This window comes from Tachyglossus aculeatus, chromosome 10 (genome assembly GCF_015852505.1).
Source record: "Tachyglossus aculeatus isolate mTacAcu1 chromosome 10, mTacAcu1.pri, whole genome shotgun sequence".
Taxonomy (NCBI): Eukaryota; Metazoa; Chordata; class Mammalia; order Monotremata; family Tachyglossidae; genus Tachyglossus; species Tachyglossus aculeatus.
Window position 1 is genome coordinate 53,803,759 of NC_052075.1, and position 22,130 is coordinate 53,825,888.

Consider the following 22,130-nt stretch of genomic DNA (forward strand, 5'->3'; position numbering starts at 1 on the left):
GGAAAGTCAGCAGGAGGACAGGGTTTGAGTGGAAAGATGAGGAGTTCTATTTTGGTTATGTGAAATTGGACGTGCCTGTAGGCCACCCAGGTGGAGTCCTCCTGAATACTGGAGGAAATGGGAGACTTTGGAGGAGGAAAGAGATTAGGGCTGGAAAGGGAGATTTGGGAATTATCCTCATTGAGATGGGGGTTGAAGTCATTTGAGCGAATGAGTTCTTTGAGGGAGATGATGTAGATGGGGAATAGAAGGGGACCCAGAACTGAACCTTGAGGGGCCCCCAGAGTTAAGGGGTGGGAGGAAGAGGAAGAGCCCACGAAAGAGACTGAGAATGAACGGCCAGAGAGACAGGAGGAGAAGCAGTGCTGGTGAAGCCAAAGTTAGGCAGTGTTTTCAGGTGAAGGGGGTGGTCCACAGTGTCGAAGGCAGCTGAGATCAAGGAGGAATAGGATGTAATGTATTGGAGTAAATATCTTGTGGGCATAGGATTAAAGAGCTGAGATAAAATGCTCATGCTTGCAAGGGGAAGCCATCTTTGGGGGCCGGAGAAGAGTCAGGCTGAAATTTTCTTGGGCTTCTGGCCTTATCATTGATTTCCCTCTAGACTATAAGCTAGTTGTGAGCAGGGAACAGGTCTACCAACTCTGTTATGTCATACTCTCCCAAGCCCTTAGTATAGTGCTCTGCACACAGTAAGTGCTCAATAAATACGATTGATCGTTAGGATGGAGTTAGAAGCGTTTGGATTGGGCAAGAAAAAGGTCTTTGTTGACTTTCATCAGTGGTAGTTTTGAACATTTACGTGCGCAGAGCACTGTATAAAGTACCTGGAAGAGAACAGTATGGAAGAGTTGGTAGAATTAATCTCTGCGCACAAGGAGCTCACAATCTACAGAGCAAAACAGACATTAAAATAGATGACAGAGAATGAGAAAAACCCCAATTTAAATTGTTTTCTATGCTCCAATTAGTGACATTTTCTCTGTGTCTTCAAGAGTTTGTTGCCAAACCACACGCACATACAAACACACACACACACTCACAAAAAACACTGTCAAATTCCATACCTCTACTTCCTTCTCCAGTTATGCTTCATTTTAATAGCACAGAAATAAAAACAACACAACAATTATGAAGATACTTGTTAAGCACTTACTATGTGCCAAACCCCACACGAAGCCCTGGGGTAAATAAAAGGGGTCGTAGTCTAAGAGTCACAGTCTAAGTAGGAGAGAGAACAGGTATTGACTCCGCATTTTGCAGATGAGGAAACCGAGACCCAGAGAAGCCAAATGATTTGCCTAAGGTCTCACAGCAGGGAGGCAGTGTATGGTCTAGTGGATAGGACACAGGCCTGGGAGTCGGAAGGATCTGGGTTCTAATCCCAGTTCCATCACTTGTCTGCTGTGTGACCCGGGGCAAGTCACTTCTCTGTGCCTCAGTGATCTCGTCTGTAAAATGGGGAGTAAGACTGTGAGCCCCAAGTGGGACAGGGACTGTGTCCAAGCTAGTATCTACCCCAGCGCTTAGGAGCCATTCCTGGCACATTGTAAGCACTTAACAAATATCATTTCAAAAAATGATAAGTGGCAGATCTGGGACTAGAACCTAGGTCCTCTGACTCCAAAGCCTCTGTTCTTTCCACTAGCCCACACTGCTTGTATTCCTAATTTTTGTGGCACTTCTTAAGTTCTTGCTATGTGCCAAGCACTGTAGAAAAGTCCCGGGGTAGACACAAGATAATCAGGTTTCACATGGGACTTGTAGTCTAAATAGAAGAGAGAACAGGCATTGAATCCCCATCTCTCCCCAGTTTCAAAGCCTTACTGAAGGCACATCTCTTCAACAGGCCTTTCCAGACTACACCCAACTTTTCCTCATCTCCCACTCCCTTCTGCTTCTCCCCGACTCACTCCCTTTGCTCTTCCCCCTCTCTGAGCCCCACAGCACTTATGTATCTAGCTGTAATTATATTTATTTTCATTCAGGTCTGTTTATTTGTATTGCTATCTGTCTCCCCCACAACCCCAGACAGTGAGCTCATTATGGTCAGGGATAGTGACACTTTATTATTGTATTGTACTTTCCCAAGTGCTTAGTGCATTGCCCTGCACACTGTAAGTGTTCCATAAATTCGATTGAATGAATGAATGAATGAATGACAAAGGCCCTCCTCTCCTCTTTTCCCACTCTCTTCTGTGTTCTCTGACTTCCTCCATTGATCTATCTCCCCTCCCAGCCCCACAGCACTTATGAGTATATCCGTCATTTATTTATGTCTTTAAATTTTGTCTCTCTCTCTAGACTGTCAGCTCGTTGTGGGCAGGGAATGTGTCCGTTTATTGTTGTATTGTCCTTTCCCAAGCGCTTAGTACAGTGTTCTGCACAAGTAAGAATGAATGATTGAGTGTCTCTGTGCCCCCCTACTCCTCCCACTACACCCTGTTAGTACTTGAGGGTGAGGAAAGTGAGGAAAGCAACAACCCTCCTCCCACCTGGATCTGTGCTCCGTGGGCAGTTGATATTCACCCCACCTCAGCCCCGCAGCACTTAGGTACAGATGAATAGATTATATAGTAGAGAAGCAGAGTGGTCTAGTGGATAAAGCCCGACTCTGGGAGTCAGAAGGACCTGAGTCCTAATCCTGGACACACCACCTATCTTCTGTGTGACCCTGGGCTAGTCACTTAAGTTCTCCAGACCTCAGTTCCCTCATTTGTAAAGTGGGGATTAAGACAGTGAGCCCCAGGAGGAACTCTGTCTAATCAGATTTGGTTGTATCCATACCAGCGTTTTGTACAGTGCCTGGCACATAGTAAGCGCTTAACAAATACCACAATTATCAATTATTTATTGATATTAATGCCTGTCGCCCCCTCGAGACTGCAAGTTCATTGTGAGTAGGAAATGTTTCCGGCCAATTCTGTTGCACTGTTCTTTCCCAAGCCCTTAGTTCAGTGTTCTGCACCCAGTAAGCATTTCAGTCATTTGGCCTAGTAGATAGAGCATGGGCTTGGTAGTCAGAAGGACCTGGGAATGATGCAGAGACAGACAGGACTGCTGCAGGGCTGAAAGCCTAACTTTCATTCAATCGTATTTATTAATAATAATTGTGATTATCAATATCATCATAGTACTTGTTCAGCACTTACTATGTGCCAAGCCCTGTTCTAAGTGCTGGAGTAGTACAAGTTATTCAGGTTGGACACAGTCCCTGTCGACTCACACTCTTAATCCCCATTTTTTCCAGATGAGGTAACTGAGGCCCAGAGAGGTAAAGTATCTTGCCCAAGGTCACACAGCAGATATGTGTCAGAGCCGGGTTTAGAATTCATTCATTCATTCATTCAATCTTATTTCTTGAGTGCTTACTGTGTGCATAGCACTGTACTAAGCGCTTGGAAAGTACAAGTTGGCAATATATAGCGACGGTCCCTACCCAAAAGTGGGCTCACAATCTAGAAGGGGGAGACAGACAACAAAACAAAACATATTAACAAAATCAATGGAATACCAAATATATAGAGATGGCAATTGGCAGAGCCGAGATTTGAACCGATGACCTCTGACTCCAAAGCCCATGCTCTTTCCACTGAGCCATGCTGCTTCTCTAAGGCTGCCCAGCAGACAGGTGGCAGGGACGGAATTAGAACCCATGATCTTCTGACCCCCAGGCCCATGCTCTATTTATTGGAGGTTGCAGGAGTTGGGAGTGGGGGTGGTACGGACGAGCCGGTGGGGGCGGCGGGGAAGGGATGTAGGAAAGTGGTCAGTGGAGAGACAGACGAGATGGGGGCACAGAGAGTCAACTGGCGCTAGAGGAGCAGAGTGTGTGGGCTGGCCTGTAGTAGGAGATTCGTGAGGTGAGCTCGGAGGGGAAAAGCAGACTGAGTGTTGTGATGCTGATGGTAAGGAGTTGCTGTTTGATGTGGAGGTGGCTGGGCAGCCATTGGAGGTTTAGAAGGATTAGGGTAGAGTAGAGGACGTCCGATTTGGCCAGATGTAGGCCGTTGGTTTCCTCAAGTGGGTTGTATCTGTGGTGTGAAAGAAGTGGAAGTCAGGTTGGAGAGGATCTAGGAGTGAATTGGAGGCAAGGAAGTGGAGACAGTGGTTGTGAACAACTCTCTCCAGTAGATTGGAAAGAAATGGTAGAAGGGAGATGGGATAGTAACTGGAGAGAGCCGTGGGGTCAAAGAAAGGTTTTTCTTTTCTTAAGATAGGGGATACATAAACATGTTTGAAAGAAACCGGTATAAAGTGAAGAGTTGAAAGTAGTAGTAAAGAAGAAGGGAGGGGGCGAGTACTTCAAAAACGTTTGAAGCGATGGGGCCAGAAGCATAGGCAGAAGGGGTAGATTTAAAGAGGAGGCATTTAGTCTATGTTTTTCCACTTAGTAACCTCCAGTGGTTGCCCATCCAACTCGCCATCAAACAAAAACTCCTCACCATCGGCTTTAAAGCAATTATTCACCTTGGCCCCTCCTACCTCACCTCGCAGCTCTCCTACTACAACCCGGCCCACACACCTCGCTCCTCCAATGCCGACCTACTCACTGTACCTCAACCTCGTCTATCTCAACGCCGACCCCTGGCCCAAGTCCTGGCCTGGGACACCCTCTGTCTTCATACCTGACGGACAATCGCTCTCCTCACCTTCAAATCCTTATTGAAGGAACATTATCTCTAAGAGGCCTTCCCTGACCAAACCCTCCTTTCCTCTTTCCCCCCTCCCTTCTGAGGCACCCTCAGCCCCACAGCAATCATGTAAGAACCTGTAATTTATTTATTTATCTTAATATCTGTCTCCCCCTCTAGACTGTCAGCTCGCCGTGGACAGGGATCGTTTCTGAAAACACTGTTGCAGTGTCCTCTCCCAAGCGCTTAGTACTGTGCTCTGCACACAATAGATGCTCAATAAATTCGATTGATTGCTTTTCCAAAACTTCAGCTAAACCCACTGATTTGTCTCCCTGTTGTGGGGGGGGCGGGCGGGAGGAGGAGGGAGATAAGGGGCTTCAGAGGCGAGGGGCCCTGTTCAAAGGGAGGCAGTGTCATGAAGGAAGTAGGTTTGAAGCTGGAATAATGCAGGGGTCCTCTTTGGTGGTTTTTAAATAATAATAATAATCAGTGTGATATTAGTTAAGCGCTTCCTAAGTGCCAGCCACTGTACTTACTGAACGCTGGGGTGGATACAAGCAAATCGGGTTGGACACAGTCCTGTCTCGCACAAGACTCACAGTTTTTATCCCCTTTTTACAGATGAGGTAACTGAGGCCCGGAGAAGTGAAATGACTTGCCCAAGGCCGCACAGCAGACGAGTGGTGGACTCGGGATTAGAATCCACGATCTCCTGACTACCGGGCCCGGGCTTTATGCATTGGAGGTTGCCGGGGTTGGGAGTGGGGATGGATGGATGAGCTGGTCGGGGCGGCGGGGAGGGGCGATCTCTCCACGGGCAGGAGGAAGGAGAAGGGCAGGAGACCGACATTCCCAGCCCCGTCTCCCCGAGGAAGCCGCGTTTCCAAGTGGCCTTTTCTGACTACCGCTCCTCTCCTTTTCTCCCACTACCCTCTGCGTCGCCCTGACTCGATCCCTCGATTCATCTCCCCGCCCAGCCCCACAGCACTTATGCCCTTATTCGTCATTTATTTCTTTCTGTTAATGTCTGTCACCCCCTCTAGACTGTAAACTCATTGTAGGCAGGGATTATACCTATTAATTGTTGTATTGAATTCTCCCAAGCACTTATTACAATGCTCCGCACACAGTAAGTACTTAATAACTATGAATGAGTGAGTGAATTAATTATTAATCAATCAGTTCTGGGCCGGGGCTGGACCCGGGCTGGACCTGAGCTGGACTGGGGATGATCCGTGGCTGGTCAGGGGCTATCGGCCCTCGTCCTCACGGTGTCAGGGCCCGGGGCCGCCTCTCCAGACCCCCACAATGATCGGGTCTGAGGTCCAGGCGGAAGCAGCAATCTTTATTGAGTAGACAAACAGACCCGCCCCCAGAGCCGAAGTCGAGGGGAGCGATCCAGGGAGCAGGAGCTGGGGTCCGGGGAGCCGGGGCTGGGGTCCGGGAGTCTGCGGTCGAGGATCGCTGAGCCGGGGGGAGAAGAGGGCCCCTCCGGGCCGGGCCGAGGGCTGGGGGGCTCTAGCACTTGTACTGGTAAAGGTCGTGACCCCGACAGAACAATGTCCAGCCCACCCTGCAGGAGGAAGGAGAAAAGGATCCGGATCAGTGCGGGGGAGGGATGAGGGGCCCGGCCCAGTTCGGCCAACCGAGAGGAACAAGTCCCGGGCCCCCGGGTCCGGACAAAAATGGGCAGAAGCTGGGCCGTGGAGGGGCGCGGCGGGGGCGGGGGAGGGGCCGGGGACATGAGGGAGAAAGGGGAAGGGGGGGAGAGCCCGGAAGAGGAGGGGGAGAGGGCAGACAGAGGTCTTACCAGGCTGACATCCCACGGTATATCTGCGCGATCTTCTTAGCGCACTCTATGTCATCCCTGAGATCACCGTCTAAGAACTCTGCGGGGCAGGGGGAGGCAGTCAGTCATCATTATTGAGCACTTACTGTGTGCAGAGCACTGTAGTCGGCGCTGGGGCGAGGCCAATAAAACAATAGTACAGACGCATTCCCTGCCCGTCAATAGCTTACAGTCTGGAGGGGGAGGACAGGGGGAGGCGGGAAGAGGCAGATGCCGACCCCTGGCTTCCCTCCTCCCTCCCACCACCCCTGCCTCGCCCGGCTGGTTTCAGAGAAGAGATTTGGGGGCTGGAGAGGGACAAGACGCCGCTCTCGGGGCGGAGTCTAGCGGGTTTCCTTTGTCGGGGTTGGTGGGGTGGGGGAGGAAAAGGCCAAAAGAAAGGGGAGGGGCTGGCAGTGAGTGGTGGGGGGAATAATAATAATAACGGCACTTGTTAAGCACTTACTATATGCCAAGCACTGTTCAAAGTGCTAAGATAGATATAAATTAATCAGTTGGACACAGTTCCTGTCCCACATGGAGCTCACACACTCATCCTCATTTTCCAGATAAGGCCTGAGGTAACTGAGGCCCAGAGAAGTGAAGTGACTTGCCCAAGGTCATACAGCAGACATGTGTCGGAGCCTGGATTAGACCCCAGCTCATTCTGACTCCCAGGCCCCGGCTCTCCGAATCCTCCCCCCACACCCTGATCAGATTTGGGGGTGAGGAAAGGGGGCGGGGTCAGCAGGACACAGCAAGAAACCTCCCCCAACCTGGGTCTGTGACCTGTGGGACGCTCTGGGTATGTCACTCCTCCCCTCTCCAGTGGTTGACTATCAACCTTCGGGTGAAGCAAGAACTCCTCACTATAGGCTTGAAATGTCTCCATCACCTTGCCCCCCTCCTACCTAACCTCCCTTCTCCTCTTTTACAGCCCAGTCCACACACTCCAATCCTCTGCAGTTAACCTCATCACTGTGCTTCGTTCTTGCCTGTCCCACCTTCAATCCCCGGCCCTCGCCCTACCTTTGGCCTGGAATGCCATCCCAACTCACATCTGCCAAACTAGCTCTCTTCCCCTCTTCAAAGCCCTATGGAGAGCTCACCTCCTCCAGGAAGCCTTCCCAGATTGAGCACCCCCTTTCCTCTTCTCCTCCTGTCTTCTCGATCGCCCCTCTCCTCTACCCCCTTCCCCTCCCTACAGCACTTGTGTATATTTGTAATTCATTACCCCATTTATTTTAATAATAATGTGTATTAATAATAATAATGATGATGGCATTTATTAAGCACTTACTATGTGTGAAGCACTTTTCTAAGAGCTGGGGGATGCAAGCTAATCAAGTTGTCCTACATGGGGCTCACAGTCTTAACTCCCATTTTACAGATAAGGTAACTGAGACGCAGAGAAGTTAAGTGACTTGCCCAAATTCACACAGCTGACAGGTGGCAGAGGCGGGATTAGAACCCATGACCTCTGACTCCCAAGCCCGGGCTCTTTCCACTGAGCCATGCCGCTTCTCTAATATATATCTATAATTCTATAAAATAGAATTATATATCTATAGTTCTATTTATCTATTTTGAGGGTATTGTTGCCTGTCTACTTGTTTTGTTTTGTTGTCTGTCTCCCCCTTCTAGACAGTGAGCCCATTGTTGTGTAGGGATTGTCTCTGTTGCCAAATTGTACTTTCCAAGCGCTTAGTTCAGTGCTCTGCACATGCTAAGCACTCAATAAATACGATTGAATGAATGAATTTGATATCTGCCACACCCTCAGCCCCATAGCACTTATGCACAAATCAGTACATTATAGAGTAGAGAAGTAGTGTGGCCTGGTGGATAGAGCACAAGCCTGGGAGTTAGAAGGACCTGGGTTTTATACGAGGCTCCACCGTTTGTCTGCTTCTGATCCGGGGCAAGTCACTTCACCTTTCTGGGCCTCAATTCCTTCATCTGTAAAATTCATTCATTAATTTAATTATATTGATTTAGTGCTTACTGTGGGCAGAACACTACACTAAGCACTTGTGAAAGTACAATACAACCATAAACAGTGACATTCCTTACTCACAACGAGCTCACAGTCTACAGGGGTGGGGGAGACAGGCATTAATACAATAAAATGACAGATATGTACATTAAGAGCTTTGGGGCTGGGAAGGGGGAAGAACACAAAGAGTGAGGCAGGGTAACGCAGAAGGGAGTGGGAGATGAGGAAAAGTGGAATTTAGTCTGGGAAGGCCTCTTGGAGGGGATGTGCCTTCAATAAGGCCTTGAAAGTGGGAGAGAGTGGTTGTCGGGTTAGAGGGGGGAGGGCGCGCCAGACCAGAAGCAAAACGTGCGACAGGAATTGGTGGTGAGCCAGGCGAAATGGAGGCACAGTGAGAAGATTAGCATTAGAGGAACGAAGTGTGCAGACTGGGTTATGGAATAAAAGAAGCACGATGAGTTAGGCGGGGGAAAGGTGATGAAGTACTTTACAGCCAATGGAGAGGAGTTCTTGCTTGATACGGAAGTGGATGGGCAACAACTGGAGTTTTTTGAGGAGGTTGGTGACACGTCCAGAACGTTTCTGTGGAGAAGTGATCCGGGCAGCTGAATGAAGTGATGACTGGAGTGGGGAGAGACAGGGAGCTGGGAGGTCAGCAAGGAGGCTGATGCAGGAATCCAACTGGGATAGTATGAGTGATTGTATTAACATGGTAGCCATGTGGATGGAAAGGGCAGTTTAAGATTGCAACTTTCATGTGGAACAGGGGCTCTGTCCAACTTGATTTGCATGTATCCACCTCAGCGCTTAATACAGTGCCTAGCACATAGCAAGCACTTAGAAATGCCATAATTATCAATTATTTATTGATGTTAATGTCTTTCTCCCCCTCTAGACTGTAAGCTCATTGTGAGTACGGACCGTTTCTAAACAACTCTGTTGTATCGTACTCTCCCAAGCTCTTAGAACAGTGTTCTGCACACAGTAAGCATTCGAGTAATGTGGCCTAGTAAACAGAGCATGAGCCTGGGATTTAGAAGGACCTGGGAATATTGCAAAGACAGACAGCTCCACTGCAAGGCTGAAAGCCTAACTTCAGTAGTATTTATTAAGTGTTTACTGTGTGCAGGGCACTTGGGAGAGCCCACTGCACTTCAGGAGAAGAGTCCGGCAGGGGCACTGACCCCACCAGCAGCCCGGAGGGGAGGGAAAGAAGCAAGGTAGCAAGAGGTAGGTACAGGAGGGAGAGGTCTACTCACTAAAGCAGGAGATTTTGCAGTCATTCCTGGCTCCACGGGTTTTGCCATCGTCACACCAGTGATGGCTGTTGATCTGGAAAATCCCGTAGCTGGTGCTGCCGTCGGAAATGTGTTGGATGACCTGAGTATTATAACCACTTTCTTGGTATGCCATACAGACCCCTGAAGAACAATGGGAGAACAACGGGTCAGGGCGAGGGGATTCCAGCATTGAAGGACAGAGCTAGGAGGAATGGAGAGAGAGAGAGACTATACGCTGGTTGGCGGAAGGGAACATGTCTGTTTATTATATTGCACTTTGCGAAGCGCTTGGCATAGTGCTCTGCACACAGTAAGCGCCCAATAAATGCGAAGTGAATGAATGACTGAGGGATGGAGGGAAAGGAGAAATAAAGAAGACAGAAGAGGAGGAGGATGAGGAAGAAACAGAAGAGGCAGGAGGAGCCTGAGGGCGCTTAGTGCAGTGCTTTACACAAAGGAAGCGCTCAACAAGTACACCTGAATGAAAGAGGAGAAAGGAAGAGAACGGGGGCGAACTCACAGTTGGGCAAAGTGATGCCTAGGTAGTCGGCCAAACCGTTTTGTTTCATCACCCGGGACAGCTCGCACTTCTTGAAGACCTTGGCCTGAGAGGCGACCAGCAGGACGCACAGCAGAATCAGACTCTTCATTGTGGCTGCAGCGTTGAAGGACGGGGTTGGGAGCCCCGTCAAACCTTCCTCCTTTTATCCTGGCGTCGCAGGGAGGCTGGCATGAGCAGCCACCTCCAAGGGCAAGGGTGGAGGGTCTCCCCGGGCACGAGGAAGGACCCCCAGGTGGTGTCAGCTCCCTCACTGATCAGAGCGTTCCTGTCTCCCCTGAGGCCCTCCAAGAAGCTGCCCGTGTCCTTCTGGACGCATCCTCGGGTTTTTGTTGTCCGGGCCCTGAAGCTTGGCCTTCTATTCTTTCATTCAATCGTATTTATTGAGCGCTTACTATCTGCAAATCACTGTACTAAGCGCTCCCCCAAGTCAAGGGGTCACCGCTGTTCCAGCCAGACAATCTGCAAACCCTGTCCCCTGCCTATACCCAGTCAGCAGCTTCTCAATCAATCAATCGAAGTGATGGGGGCCAGGAGCTTCCCCCAGCCCTGGGTGGCAAAAAGAAGGGGGCGAGGAACAGGCTGTGCCCCCCACCCCTCACCCGAACTGCCTCCTTGCTCATGGCCAGACAGTGACTGCTTACAGAACCTATGACAATAACGAAAATGATCATAATAATTAGTTCATTTAATCGCATTTATGGAGCACTTACTGTACGCAGAGCACTGTAATAAACACTTGGGAAACTACAACAATAAACCGACACATCCCCAGTCCACAGCAAGTTTAAAGTCCCGAGTGGGGGAGACAGACAATAATAATAATAGCTGCGGTATTTGTTAAGTGCTTACTATGTGCCAGGAACTAAGTGCTGAGTTGGATACAAGGAAATCGGGTTGGAAATAGTCCCTGTCCCTCATGAGGCTCACAGTGTCAATCACCATGTTACAGATCATAATAATAGTAACAGTAATAATTACGGTACTTGTTAAGCTGCTTCCTATGTCCCAACCACTGCTCTAAGTGCTGGGGTAGATCCAAGTTAATCAGGTTGGACACAGTCCCTGACCCATGAGGGGCTCACAGTCTCAATCCCCATTGTCCCGATGAGGTAACTGAGGCCCAGAGAAGTGAATTGACTTGCCCAAGTTACCTATCAGACAACTGGACGAGCTGGGATTAGAACCCATGAACTTCTGCCGCCCAGGCCTGTGCGCTACCCACTAGACAACACAACTTCTCATGGACCTTTCCTCCACCCGACATCGTGGTCCCCCTTGCTCCCTGCCAGATGACAGGTAAGGGTTTACCCCTCAGCAAGTCCCCAGCTCTGGCTCATCTCCATCACCTCCCCTAGCCTCTTTGCCCTCCAGACTCTCCTGGCCCCAACTTCCCCATCTCATTGGTGGCTCTGGGTCAGTGTCACCACGTTGCCATTTGGGGCTGGATTTGCGGGGGGGGGGGGGGGTTAGGACCTGTGGTGTCCAGGAGCTGCTCTTCTGCCAGCTTCCCCCCGTGCTGAGCCTCAGTTCAAGCTCCCTGGGTGAGCTTCGGGCTTTGGGGGGCTCATCCTCAGGGACCTGTTATGCCCACCTGAGGGTCCATGCTCAGTAGAGCGGCAGCGTGGATGACTGTGAATAGCGTGTCTTCGTGGATAAAGCCCGGCCCTGGGAGTCAGAAGGACCTGAGTTCTAATCCCAGCTTCGCCACATGTCTGCTTTGTGACCTTGGGCAAATAACTTCCCTTTTCTGGGCCCCAGTTACATCATCTGTAAAATGAGGTTTAAGGGAGTGAGCCCTATGTGGGACAGGGATTATGTCCAACCTGCTTACCTTGTGTTTACCCCAGTGTTTAGGACAGTGTTTGGCATATAGTAATTGCTTAACTTGAACGAGTTGTCTACACGCGCTGCCTCGAATTCCTCAACACCAACTCTCTCCTCGACCCCCTAAAGTCTGGCTTCCGTCCGCTACATTCTACGGAAACTGCCCTCTCAAAGGTCACCAATGACCTCCTGCTTGCCAAATCCAATGGCTCATACTCCATCCTAATCCTCCTCGACCTCTCAGCTGCCTTCGACACTGTGGACCACCCCCCTCCTCCTCAACACACTATCTGACCTTGGCTTCATAGACTCCGTCCTCTCCTGGTTCTCCTCTTATCTCTCTGGTTGTTCATTCTCAGTCTCTTTTGCAGGCTCCTCCTCCCCCTTCCATCCCCTTACTGTGGGGGTTCCCCAAGGTTCAGTGCTTGGTCCCCTTCTGTTCTCGATCTACACGCACTCCCTTGGTGACCTCATTCGCTCCCACGGCTTCAACTATCATCTCTACGCTGATGACACCCAGATCTACATCTCTGCCCCTGCTCTCTCCCCCTCTCTCCAGGCTCGCATCTCCTCCTGCCTTCAGGACATCTCCATCTGGTTGTCTGCCCGCCACCTAAAACTCAACATGTCCAAGACTGAACTCCTTGTCTTCCCCCCCAAGCCCTGCCCTCTCCCTGACGTTCCCATTTCTGTTGACGGCACTACCATCCTTCCCGTCTCACAAGCCCATAGCCTTGGTGTCATTCTCGACTCCGCTCTCTCATTCACCCCTCACATCCAAGCCGTCACCAAAACCTGCCGGTCTCAGCTCCGCAACATTGCTAAGATCCGCCCTTTCCTCTCCATCCATACCGCTACCCTGCTCGTTCAAGCTCTCATCCTATCCCGTCTGGACTACTGCATCAGCCTTCTCTCTGATCTCCCATCCTCGTGTCTCTCCCCACTTCAATCCATACTTCATGCTGCCTCCCGGATTGTCTTTGTCCGGAAACGCTCTGGGCATGTTACTCCCCTCCTCAAAAATCTTCAGTGGCTACCAATCAATCTGCGCATCAGGCAGAAACTCCTCACCCTGGGCTTCAAGGCTCTCCATCACCTCGCCCCCTCCTACCTCACCTCCCTTCTCTCCTTCTACAGCCCACCAAGCACCCTCCACTCCTCTGCCGTCAATCTCCTCACCGTACCTCGTTCTCGCCTGTCCCGCCATCGACCCCCAGCCCACGTCCTCCTCCGGGCCTGGAATGCCCTCCCTCTGCCCATCCACCAAGCTAGCTCTCTTCCTCCCTTCAAGGCCCTACTGAGAGCTCACCTCCTCCAGGAGGCCTTCCCAGACTGAGCCCCTTCTTTCCTCTCCCCCTCATCCCCCTCTCCATCCCCCCATCTTACCTCCTTCCCTTCCCCAAAGCACCTGTATATATGTATATATGTTTGTACATATTTATTACCCTATTTATTTATTTATTTTACTTGTACATATCTATTCTATTTATTTTATTTTGTTAGTATGTTTGGTTTTGTTCTCTGTCTCCCCCTTTTAGACTGTGAGCCCACTGTTGGGTAGGGACTGTGTCTATATGTTGCCAACTTGTACTTCCCAAGCGCTTAGTACAGTGATCTGCACAAAGTAAGCGCTCAATAAATACGATTGATTGATTAACAAGTACCATTATTATTACTATTATAACAACAGGGAAGTTGACTGGCACCACTGGCTGGCACCACTGGTGTGGCCTCTGGGAAAGAAGGCTGATGGGAGAGGGGTCGGGTAAAATCCTCAAGGGCAGGGACTGTGACTACCAACTTTCTGAAGCATATAGTACAGAGCTTAACACACGGTAAGACTCAATAAATAGCACTGATGGATTAACTCCCCTGTGGGCGGGGAACTAATCTGTTTAGGTTGTATTGTACTCTCCCAAGCATTTAGAGTAGCAGCATGGCCCAATGGAAAGAGCCCGGGCTTGGGAGTCGGAGGTCATGGGTTCTAATCCCGGCTATGCCACTTGTCAGCTGCATTTCTTTGAGCAAGTCCCTTCACTTCTCTGGGCCTCAGTGACCTCATCTGGAAAATGAGGTCCGAAGTCCTACTGAGAGCTCACCTCCTCCAGGAGGCCTTCCCAGACTGAGCCCCCTTCTTCCTCTCCCCCTCCTCCCCCTCCCTATCCCCCCCGCCTTACCTCCTTTCCCTCCCCACAGCACCTGTATATACGTATATATGTTTGTACATATTTATTACTCTATTTTACTTGTTCATATTTATTCTATTAATTTTATTTTGTTAATATGTTTCGTTTTGTTGTCTGTCTCGCCATTCTAGACTGTGAGCCCGCTGTTGGGTAGAGACCGTCTCTATATGTTGCCAACTCGTACTTCCCAAGCGCTTAGTATAGTGCTCTGTACACAGTAAGCACTCAATAAAATGATTGAATGAATGAATGAAAATGGGGATGAAGACTGTGAGCCCCCCCATGGGACCACCTGATCACCTTGTATCCCCCCAGCGCTTAGAACAGTGCTTCGCACATAGTAAGCACTTAACAAATACCATTAGGAGAAGCAGCGTGGCTCAGTGGAAAGAGCCAGGGCTTGGGAGTGAGAGGTCATGGGTTCTAATCCTGACTATACCACTTGTCAGCTGTGTGACTTTAGGCAGGTCCCTTCACTTCCTTGTGCCTCAGTTCCCTCATCTGTAAAATGGGGATGAAGACGACTGTGAGCCCCACGTGGGACAACGTATTTACCCTGTATCCCCCAGAGCTAAGAACAGTGCTTCGCACATAGCAAGCACCTAACAAATACCATCATTATTATTATTGCTATTAGAGTGCTCGGCATGCTATAAGTGCTCAATAAAAATGATTGAATGAATGAACAATTGAATGAATTGAATGAAGCCCAGCAGCCCCAGTTCGGACAAGGGTTTGGGGTCTGTGAGGATGGAGTAGGCCTGGGGCGACCCCTTGACTTGGGGGAGCAAGGGTATGCGTGTGTGTGTGTGTGTGTGTGTGTGTGTGTGTAGCATCCAGGGGGAATGGTGTGCCGGCATCTGGTGAATCTTCACTCAGGGTCAAGAAAGGCTCCTTGCATCCATCCCATTGTTTCCCCATTCACAGTGGCTGGGGATTTTCTCAGAACTACTACTTGTTCCTGCCAGACCAGGTTGCATCCCAGTTTTGTCAGCTATTCTAGGAAGGGGAAAGCTGAGCTGGAGCCCGAGGAAAAGCCCCTCCCTGGTCCCCTCTGGAATCGTTGAGAGCAGCCGGGACTCCCGTCACGTCTAGGAAGTGCAGGACCTCCAGTGGCCATTAGGTGAGCTGACCCCCATTTGGAATGGTACATAAAAAGAAATAATTTTGTTACTTGTTAAGTATGTGCCAAGCACTCTTCCAAGTGCCAAGGTAGATGCAAGTTAATCAGGTTGGACCCAATCCCTGTCCTACATGGGTTTCACCGTCTTAATCCCTATTTTATAAATGAAGGTAACTGAGGCCCAAACAATTGAAGTGACTTTCCTATGGTCACATAGCAGATTTGTGGCAGAGCAGGGATTAGAAGCCAGGTCCTTCTGATTCTCAGGCACGGCCTCCATGCTTATGTTCCCATCCCACCCCCCCACCAGATTTCTGAGCCCACTGCTTGGTTCGTGGGGGTGTCACAGACCCACCAGGGTAGCACCCAAAACCCCCAAATATGATCCCTTTTCAGCCCCTGCGGGAGCTTGCAGAATCCAGTTACAAGAGAACCATGGGGTAGGATCAACCTAGGCCTTTTCAACCAATCGATCCATCAATCGATTGCATTATTTGCTTCTCCAGCATAACACTCTGGTGACTTTGTTTTAATTTTGTGCAATAATGTGTACTGCTTTTGAATGTTTCTTCATTCCCGATGTGCCTGTCTTCAGGGCCTTTTCTCATTTCCACTCTTCCATTGAGAGCCCCCTGAGGGAGAAGGACCGTGTGTCATTCCCATCTATGTATTTTTTCTCAATGCATAGCACAGTGCTCTGCAGTAAGCATTTAGATTTTATTACTTGGCTTTGCATCCCTTTTAGTCAATCAATCAGTCATATTTTGGAGCACTTACTGTTTGTGGCGCACTCCACTAAGCGCCTGGGAGAGTATAATAGAACAGAGTTGATAGACACATTCCCTGCCTACACCCTCCCTCAGCCCCATAGCATTTGTGTCCATACTCATGATTTATTTATTTCTATTAATGTCCATCTCTCCCTCTAGACTGTACGTAAGTTGCTGGCAGCGAACATGTCTACCCACTCTGTTACATTTTACTTTCCCAAGCAGTTAGTACAGTGCTCTGCACACAGTAAGCACTCAATAAATACGATTTATCAATTGATTGATAATTACGACTATTGAGCACTGGCCATATGCAGAACATGCCACAATAAATCAGTCAGTCAGCTAGATGTTTTTATTGAGCGTTTACTATGTGTAGAGCAAAGTACTTGGGAGAGTACAGTATAACAATAAACAGACATATTCCCTACCCACATTGAGTTTACAATCTAAGTCTCCGGGAGGGCACAATGCAGTAGAGTCGGTAGATGTGATCCCTACTCACGAGGAAGTTTACAGTCTATAGGGAGAGACAGATATGAAAATATATTACAGAGAATGAGAAAGGTCACAGTTTAATTAAACTCTCCCTCTTCAAACAGTGGTGATTTCTTTCTGTTTGCAAACGACTTCTTGCCAAACCACGCAAAAACCTTATGACACTCCATACATCTACTTCCTTCTTTGGTTATGCCTCATTTTAATATCACACCCATCCTCGGAACACTCCTTTTTGCTCAAGAATGTACATTTTGGGTACTTTCACTTTTTACAAGGCGGTTGATGCAATACTCAAAGCAGGATAGGATAAGTGCTTGGATCAGCCCAGTAGCGGTTTTATTGGTGAGGAAAGGGTGATTTTAGCGTTGTTTTATGGATAGAACCGACAGGATCTGGTGACAGTTTGAATAAGTTGGTAGAATGAGATATGAGTCCAGGATTAAGTCAAAGCTATGAGCTTGTGAGGCAGGAAGGAAGGTGGTGCTGTCTACAGTGAAGGGCAAGTCAGCAGGAGGACAGGGTTTGAGTGGAAAGATGAGGAGTTCTATTTTGGTTATGTGAAATTTGACGTGCCTGTGGGCCACCCAGGTGGAGTCCTCCTGAAGACTGGAGGAGATGGGAGACTGTGGAGGAGGAAAGAGATTAGGGCTGGAAAGGGAGATTTGGGAATTATCCTCATAGAGATGGGGGTTGAAGTCATTTGAGTGAATGAGTTCTTTGAGGGAGATGATGTAGATGGGGAATAGAAGGGGACCCAGAACTGAACCTTGAGGGGCCCCCAGAGTTAAGGGGTGGGAGAAAGAGGAAGAGCCCGCGAAAGAGACTGAGAATGAACGGCCAGAGAGACAGGAGGAGAAGTAGTGTTGGTGAAGCCAAAGTTAGGCAGTGTTTGCAGGTGAAGGGGGTGGTCCACAGTGTCGAAGGCAGCTGAGAGAACAAGGAGGAATAGGATGTAATTTATTGGAGTAAATATCTTGTGGGCATAGGATTAAAGAGCAGAGATAGAATGCTCATGCTTGCAAGGGGAAGCCATCTTTGGGGGCCGGAGAAGAGTCAGGCTGAAATTTTCTTGGGCTTCTGGCCTTATCATTGATTTCCCTCTAGACTATAAGCTAGTTGTGAGCAGGGAACAGGTCTACCAACTCTGTTATGTCATACTCTCCCAAGCCCTTAGTATAGTGCTCTGCACACAGTAAGTGCTCAATAAATACGATTGATCGTTAGGATGGAGTTAGAAGCTGCTGGATTGGGCAAGAAAAAGGTCTTTGTTGACTTTCATCAGTGGTAGTTTTGAACATTTACGTGTGCAGAACACTGTATTAAGTACCTGGAAGAGAACAGTATGGAAGAGTTGGTAGAATTAATCTCTGCGCACAAGGAGCTCACAATCTACAGAGCAAAACAGACATTAAAATAGATGACAGAGAATGAGAACAGCCCCAATTTAAATTGTTTTCTATGCTCCAATTAGTGACATTTTCTTTGTGTCTTCAAGAGTTTGTTGCCAAACCACACACACATACAAACACACACACACTCACAAAAAAATCACTGTCAAATTCCATACCTCTACTTCCTTCTCCATTTATGCTTCATTTTAATAGCACACAAATAACAACAACACAACAATTATGAAGATACTTGTTAAGCACTTACTATGTGCCAAACCCCACACGAAGCCCTGGGGTAAATAAAAGGGGTCGTAGTCTAAGAGTCACAGTCTAAGTAGGAGAGGGAACAGGTATTGACTCCCCATTTTGCAGATGAGGAAACCGAGACCCAGAGAAGCCAAATGATTTGCCTAAGGTCTCACAGCAGGGAGGCAGTGTATGGTCTAGTGGATAGGACACAGGCCTGGGAGTCGGAAGGATCTGGGTTCTAATCCCAGTTCTGTCACTTGTCTGCTGTGTGACCCGGGGCAAGTCACTTCTCTGTGCCTCAGTGATCTCATCTGTAAAATGGGGAGTAAGACTGTGAGCCCCAAGTGGGACAGGGACTGTATCCAAGCTAGTATCTACCCCAGCGCTTAGGAACCATTCCTGGCACATTGTAAGCACTTAACAAATATCATTTCAAAAAATGATAAGTGGCAGATCTGGGACTAGAACCTAGGTCCTCTGACTCCAAAGCCTTTGTTCTTTCCACTAGCCCACACTTCTTGTATTCCTAATTTTTGTGGCACTTTTAAGTTCTTGCTATGTGCCAAGCACTGTAGAAAAGTCCCGGGGTAGACACAAGATAATCAGGTTTCACATGGGACTCGTAGTCTAAATAGAAGAGAGAACAGGCATTGAATCCCCATCTCTCCCCAGTTTCAAAGCCTTACTGAAGGCACATCTCCTTCAACAGGCCTTTCCAGACTACACCCAACTTTTCCTCATCTCCCACTCCCTTCTGCTTCTCCCCGACTCACTCCCTTTGCTCTTCCCCCTCTCCGAGCCCCACAGCACTTATGTATCTAGCTGTAATTATATTTATTTTCAGTCAGGTCTGTTTATTTGTATTGATATCTGTCTCCCTCCCACCTCCAGACAGTGAGCTCATTATGGTCAGGGATAGTGGCACTTTGTTAATGCATTGTACTTTCCCAAGTGCTTAGTGCATTGCCCTGCACACTGTAAGTGTTCCATAAATTCGTTTGAATGAATGAATGAATGAATGAATGAATGACAAAGGCCCTCCTCTCCTCTTTTCCCACTCTCTTCTGTGTTCTCTGACTTCCTCCATTGATCTATCTCCCCTCCCAGCCCCACAGCACTTATGACTATATCCGTCATTTATTTATGTCTTTAAATTTTGTCTCTCTCTCCAGACTGTCAGCTCGTTGTGGGCAGGGAATGTGTCCGTTTATTGTTGTATTGTCCTTTCCCAAGCGCTTAGTACAGTGTTCTGCACAAGTAAGAATGAATGAATGAGTGTCTCTGTGCCCCCCTACTCCTCCCACTACACCCTGTTAGTACTTGAGGGTGAGGAAAGTGAGGAAAGCAACAACCCTCCTCCCACCTGGATCCGTGCCCTGTGGGCAGTTGATATTCACCCCACCTCAGCCCCGCAGCACTTAGGTACAGATCAATAGGTTATATAGTAGAGAAGCAGAGTGGTCTAGTGGATAAAGCCCGACTCTGGGAGTCAGAAGGACCTGAGTCCTAATCCTGGACACACCACCTATCTTCTTTGTGTCCCTGGGCTAGTCACTTAACTTCTCCAGACCTCAGTTCCCTCATTTGTAAAGTGGGGATTAAGACAGGGAGCCCCAGGAGGAACTCTGTCCAATCAGATTTGGTTGTATCCATCCCAGCGTTTAGTACAGTGCCTGGCACATAGTAAGCACTTAACAGATACCACAATTATCAATTATTTATTGATATTAATGCCTGTCGCCCCCTCGAGACTGCAAGTTCATTGTGAGTAGGAAATGTTTCCGGCCAACTCTGTTGCACTGTTCTTTCCCAAGCCCTTAGTTCAGTGTTCTGCACCCAGTAAGCATTTCAGTCATTTGGCCTAGTAGATAGAGCATGGGCTTGGTAGTCTGAAGGACCTGGGAATGATGCAGAGACAGACAGGACTGCTGCAGGGCTGAAAGCCTAACTTTCATTCAATCGTATTTATTAATAATAATTATGATTATCAATATCATCATGGTACTTGTTCAGCACTTACTATGTGCCAAGCCCTGTTCTAAGTGCTGGAGTAGTACACGTTATTCAGGTTGGACACAGTCCCTGTCGACTCACACTCTTAATCCCCACTTTTTCCAGATGAGGTAACTGAGGCCCAGAGAGGTAAAGTATCTTGTCCAAGGTCACACAGCAGATATGTGTCAGAGCGGGGTTTAGAATTCACTCATTCATTCATTTAATCATATTTCTTGAGTGCTTACTGTGTGCATAGCACTGTACTAAGCGCTTGGGAAGTACAAGTTGGCAATATATAGCGAGGGTCCCTACCCAACAGCGGGCTCACAGTCTAGAAGGGGGAGACAGACAACAAAAAACATATTAACAAAATCAATGGAATAGTAAATATGTAGAGCTGGCAATTGGCAGAGCCGAGATTTGAACCGATGACCTCTGACTCCAAAGCCCGTGCTCTTTCCACTGAGCCATGCTGCTTCTCTAAGGCTGCCCAGCAGACAGGTGGCAGGGACAGAATTAGAACCCATGATCTTCTGACCCCCAGGCCCATGCTCTATTTATTGGAGGTTGCAGGAGAGACAGATGAGATGGGGGCACAGAGAGTCAACTGGCGCTAGAAGAGCAGAGTGCGTGGGTTGAGCTGTAGTAGGAGATTAGTGAGGTGAGCTAGGAGGGGAAAAGCAGACTGAGTGTTGTCCTGCTGATGGTAGGGAGTTGCTGTTTGATGTGGAGGTGGCTGGGCAGCCATTGGAGGTTTAGAAGGATTAGAGTAGAGTAGAGGACGTCAGATTTGGCCAGATGTAGGCCGTTGGTTTCCTCAAGTGGGTTGTATCTGTGGTGTGAAAGGAGTGGAAGTCAGGTTGGAGAGGATCTAGGAGTGAATTGGAGGCGAGGAAGTGGAGAGAGTGGTTGTAAACAACTCTCTCCAGTAGATTGGAAAGAAATGGTAGAAGGGAGATGGGATAGTAACTGGAGAGAGCCGTGGGGTCAAAGAAAGGTTTTTCTTTTCTTAAGATAGGGGATACATAAACATGTTTGAAAGAAACCGGTATAAAGTGAAGAGTTGAAAGTAGTAGTAAAGAAGAAGGGAGGGGGCGAGTACTTCAAAAACGTTTGAAGCGATGGGGCCAGAAGCATAGGCAGAAGGGGTAGATTTAAAGAGGAGGCATTTAGTCTATGTTTTTCCACTTAGTAACCTCCAGTGGTTGCCCATCCAACTCGCCATCAAACAAAAACTCCTCACCATCGGCTTTAAAGCAATTATTCACCTTGGCCCCTCCTACCTCACCTCGCAGCTCTCCTACTACAACCCGGCCCACACACCTCGCTCCTCCAATGCCGACCTACTCACTGTACCTCAACCTCGTCTATCTCAACGCCGACCCCTGGCCCAAGTCCTGGCCTGGGACACCCTCTGTCTTCATACCTGACGGACAATCGCTCTCCTCACCTTCAAATCCTTATTGAAGGAACATTATCTCTAAGAGGCCTTCCCTGACCAAACCCTCCTTTCCTCTTTCCCCCCCTCCCTTCTGAGGCACCCTCAGCCCCACAGCAATCATGTAAGAACCTGTAATTTATTTATTTATCTTAATATCTGTCTCCCCCTCTAGACTGTCAGCTCGCCGTGGACAGGGATCGTTTCTGAAAACACTGTTGCAGTGTCCTCTCCCAAGCGCTTAGTACTGTGCTCTGCACACAATAGATGCTCAATAAATTCGATTGATTGCTTTTCCAAAACTTCAGCTAAACCCACTGATTTGTCTCCCTGTTGTGGGGGGGCGGGCG

The 22,130-nt window shown here is 48.7% G+C and overlaps 1 protein-coding gene across 1 annotated transcript; it reads right to left on the reverse strand.

Moving 5' to 3' along the window:
- Positions 1-6,126: 6,126 nt before the first annotated feature.
- LOC119933729 (lysozyme C I-like) lies at positions 6,127-10,391 on the reverse strand. The gene is made up of 4 exons (XM_038753304.1): positions 10,262-10,391; positions 9,721-9,882; positions 6,448-6,526; positions 6,127-6,210 (listed from the first exon to the last, which is right to left on the reverse strand). Exons 1-4 carry the CDS (start codon positions 10,389-10,391, stop codon positions 6,156-6,158), a joined length of 426 nt encoding a protein of 141 aa, XP_038609232.1. The 3' UTR covers positions 6,127-6,155.
- Positions 10,392-22,130: the final 11,739 nt, after the last annotated feature.

What these genes read in the sequence shown, in the direction of transcription:
- LOC119933729 (XM_038753304.1), bottom strand. Translation starts at nt 10,391, where the DNA reads ATGAAGAGTCTGATTCTGCTGTGCGTCCTGCTGGTCGCCTCTCAGGCC. An exon ending in AGGCATCACTTTGCCCAACT is followed by an intron (nt 9,883 to 10,261) that starts GTGAGTTCGCCC and finishes ATTGTTCTTCAG; the next exon opens with GGGTCTGTATGGCATACCAA. An exon ending in TACCGTGGGATGTCAGCCTG is followed by an intron (nt 6,211 to 6,447) that starts GTAAGACCTCTG and finishes TTCCTCCTGCAG; the next exon opens with GGTGGGCTGGACATTGTTCT.